At 36.0% G+C, this 3,930-nt stretch overlaps 1 protein-coding gene across 1 annotated transcript; it reads left to right on the top strand.

The window, feature by feature from the left end:
* Positions 1–603: 603 nt before the first annotated feature.
* LOC140878341 (UDP-glucosyl transferase 73B2-like) lies at positions 604–1,254 on the top strand. Its single transcript, XM_073281943.1, has one exon. It carries the CDS (start codon positions 604–606, stop codon positions 1,252–1,254), a length of 651 nt encoding a protein of 216 aa, XP_073138044.1.
* Positions 1,255–3,930: the final 2,676 nt, after the last annotated feature.

Here is a 3,930-nt window from a genome sequence, read left to right as displayed (position 1 = left end):
AAAGTTTGAATACGACGGTTTTATCTATCGAAATGAAAAACCAATTAAAAAATTTTGGAAACAGTATCTTAATTTGAAGGAAATTTTTTTATTATAAGCTGAAAAGGATATATCTTGGTTTTTAAATTGTTAGGATTTGATACCCTAAACAACCCCAGTTTCGGGATCCTCATCTTCTTCGTGCATGGGTCTCCAGTCAATCAACGATTCTGTACCTATATATAAATATATGCTGATTCATTCGAACTCATCTCTTTCTTCTTCTTTTAGAGTAGAACACCAATTCATTATATTATAATATATATAAAATCAATTTTACAGTCATAGAAGTTGATTTGTACAATGGAAGCCAGTGGTGAAATTTTGGTATTACCTTCTCTGGGTAAGGGTCACATCCATCCCTGCGTGGAGCTGTGCAAGTACCTTTCTACCTTCACCAAATCCAGACTCGTTTTGATCATCCCTTCCAATAAATCTTCCGATTTTCCTTGTACCGATTTCCACCCCTCCATCCAAGTGCTTTTCATACAACTACCACGCACAATCAATCACGGCAACAAAATCCACGAGGATCCGTACGTGCGTATGCAACATCGTCAGGCAATGGGGATTCAGATTCTTCTTTCTGACAGATATAATAATGGTAACGCCACTCGACCAACATGTGTGATATTGGACGTTAAGATGAGATGGTGCAGGAACTTTTTCCTCCGAAACAATGTACCCATTTTCGGCTTCATCAGTTCCGGCGCCGTGGACACGGCCATGATGCATGCCGCATGCAAAGCCAATGCTAACGACATGAAACCGGGGGAGACCCGAATCCTGCCTGGCTTGCCCGATTGCATGGCGCTCACTTATTCCGACATTATACGGCCGTATCAAAGAGGCCCGAATGGCTTGACTAAATCCGAGGGGAATCGCCTCCGTGAACTACATTGTCTGGGAGAGAGAGGTGATTATTTCAAAGCCTTTTTTATCAATACATGTCACCAACTGGAAGGTCCGTTCCTGGATTATCTCGCGAATCAAGTCGAAACGCCGGTGTTTGGTATCGGCCCGTTGCTGCCGGAGACGTACTGGAGATCGACCGAAACATTAATCTGTCGCGACCGGGACTGTAGACCATCCAACGGTACTAAGTCCAATCACAAGGAGGATGAAATCCTCCAATGGTTGGACTCAAAGCCTAGCCAATCCGTCATTTACATATCATTTGGCAGCAAAGTTGGAGGGAAGAATACGAGCAACTAGCCAATGCACTCAGAAAGACTAAACGGGCTTTCATATGGGTGATTCAACCCGCGGATACTCGTAAACATAAGCGTAGACCGCCTCCACCGCAATCTGGCGATGAAGCCAAAGGGTGTGAGATAACAGTTTTGCAAAAAAATTTTGTAAGAAACAATCACGTCCATGTGGCCAAAAGATTGCAAAGTAAGGTAGATTGCCAGAGAGGGATGGTTATAATAGGTTGGGCTCCTCAACTACTCATACTGAGTCATCCAGCATGCAACCGGCGGGTTTTTATCCCACTGTGGTTGGAATTCGACCGTGGAGGCGATGGGGCGGGGAGTTCCGATCTTGGCTTGGCCGATGAGGGGCGACCAACCCAATGTAGCGAGATTGGTGGTTGATTACCTGAAGATAGGAGTGATGGTTACTAGTGGAGATCATAATTTATCAGCCCCGGTGAAGAAAACTAGTACTGATATATTGGAAGGAATAGATAGGATTATGGATGATAAAGAAGCACGTGAAAGAGCAAAAAATTTGAGCTGTATGTTCCAGGCTGCTGGCTTACCATCCACTTCCAAAACTTCTATCAAGGCTTTGCTCCAGCTTTTGACCAGCACCAATAGTTGTACTCGTGTGCCTGAAACATCAATTTAAGTTGCTTGAATTTTATTTTTTGTATTTTTGGGGTCTGGAGTAAACTGTTTATATAAATTCTCCCAAAACTGGTAAAAATAATATATTTGACTCAACTACCCGCCTATATGCCATTATATGCGGGAAAGCGTGGCATGACCCCATATCTAATTAATTAATTAAGGTGCAATAACTGAAATACATAAACGTTATAGAAAGTCAATGAGGGTTATAATGTAAAAGTAAGAAATACAATATTGGAGAAAATACTAATATCAAAGATTAAATCATACCCAAAGATTTATGATTTTTATATTAATAAAAAAAGTAGACTCGAATAATTAGATGAAGTTTGACATAATTATATAACGAAAATTAAAGTCGCGATTATTGATCATGAACGAAGGTTTCCGCTTGTGACTGCTTGCTCGAGTCTAGTAACGGTGAAATCATTCAACCAACATTGGATCAACTCTTAGGAAGGAGTTGCCACGAGTTCCCGGCTAGACGACTCAACTTAGCCAGTCCGATTACTCCAGTATACACTGTATTACACAGAGGACATGGTTACAAGTTGACTGCCTATGTTCAAAGATTAAGATGATATTTCAAATAATATAATACATCATGAAAATTTTTTAAGATGAACCACTCAAAAATACCTCATTTTTTTTTAAAAAAACCAAAAACACCTCATTTAGATCAAAGAAATGAAAAAACTTTAAATATATAAATCCTAAAAATAAATTACTTGAAAATAGAGATCATTTCCAATTTTCAATTAAAAAAAATACAAAAGTGCCATAGAAAGTCATAGAAAGTAAGATTAAATAATTTCAAAAAGTCCACTTCACAATTATTTATAAGAAACTCAGGATTACACACATCAATAAAATCAAGTAATTCAAAAATAACAAAATATAATTTTAGAAAATACAAAAGTCTTGATAAAAATTAAACTTTTAGAGTAATTGGGAAGAAACATGACTGGAAGCAGAGCTGTTTCTCTTTCTTTGAATTATTTTTTAATAAATCAAAGCAAACAAAACTCACAAATATATTTTAAAAAATAAGTTGGACCAAATATTGGGCTAATTAAAAAATTTAATCTGGATTAGGAGTACACATATTATAAATAATAATAAAAAATTAACCTCGGGCCAGAGCCCACCCCAGCCTTTGGGGTGGCTCCGCCCCTAGTTGGAACTGATAAATTACTACATATAAATTTTGGTTAATCCAATGATCGTCGTTCACAAGATCGTGGCACGTGTCCGCATTTTTATATTATTTAATTTAGATTATACTATTTTAAATGATAAGAAAAATGAGGACGTTACAACTTGACATCAGAGCATGGTCCCAGGGATAAGAGTCAGTCGTCTCACCACCCAGATCTCGTACAGATTCACCGCAAAGTTTGTAAGTTTTCATGTTAAGATTATATTTTGAGGTTATATTATTTTTTTGAGGTTATTATTATTTTAAAGTTTAAATGTAGTACTGGAAGAACATGTTTTACAAGTTGAAATGCAACTATGCAAGACATTGTCTCCTCTAGTGTTTTTGGGGAAAAAAAATAACCCTAAGGCATCATCTTAAATTTCAAATGTTTATGGTTTAAACTTCTTTTAACTATATTTGTATAATATCAATGATATTATTTGTTTGTGAAGTGATATATTGAACACATATTAGATAAATAAGTATCTCTCTTGTAAGACATGTTATAATGAGTTTTTGTGTAGATTAAGTAAATAAATACAAACTTTATTTATTTTAGCCATGTAATAATTGTCTAATTGAAAAAAAAAAAAAAAGTTTGTCGTCCATGCATGGAGTATATATGGAGTGAGCTGTGAGCAAACAATACAGGTGCAAGCAACAGTATAAAATCTTTAAACCCTCTGCAAGTTAATTACATCTTTGTTACATATTCTTTTTGTCCTCAGAGTTCCTGCCATATAATAATCAAGTTTAAAAAAATCATATATAATCATACGTTATTTTTATATTATAAACTATTATATTTTTCCATTAATGAATGCTGAAAATCTT

The sequence above is a fragment of the Henckelia pumila genome, chromosome 2 (assembly GCF_033568475.1).
Source record: "Henckelia pumila isolate YLH828 chromosome 2, ASM3356847v2, whole genome shotgun sequence".
Classification (NCBI taxonomy): Eukaryota; Viridiplantae; Streptophyta; class Magnoliopsida; order Lamiales; family Gesneriaceae; genus Henckelia; species Henckelia pumila.
Note: the sequence above shows the minus strand (reverse complement) of the source record. Positions and strands in the feature narration are given on the sequence as shown.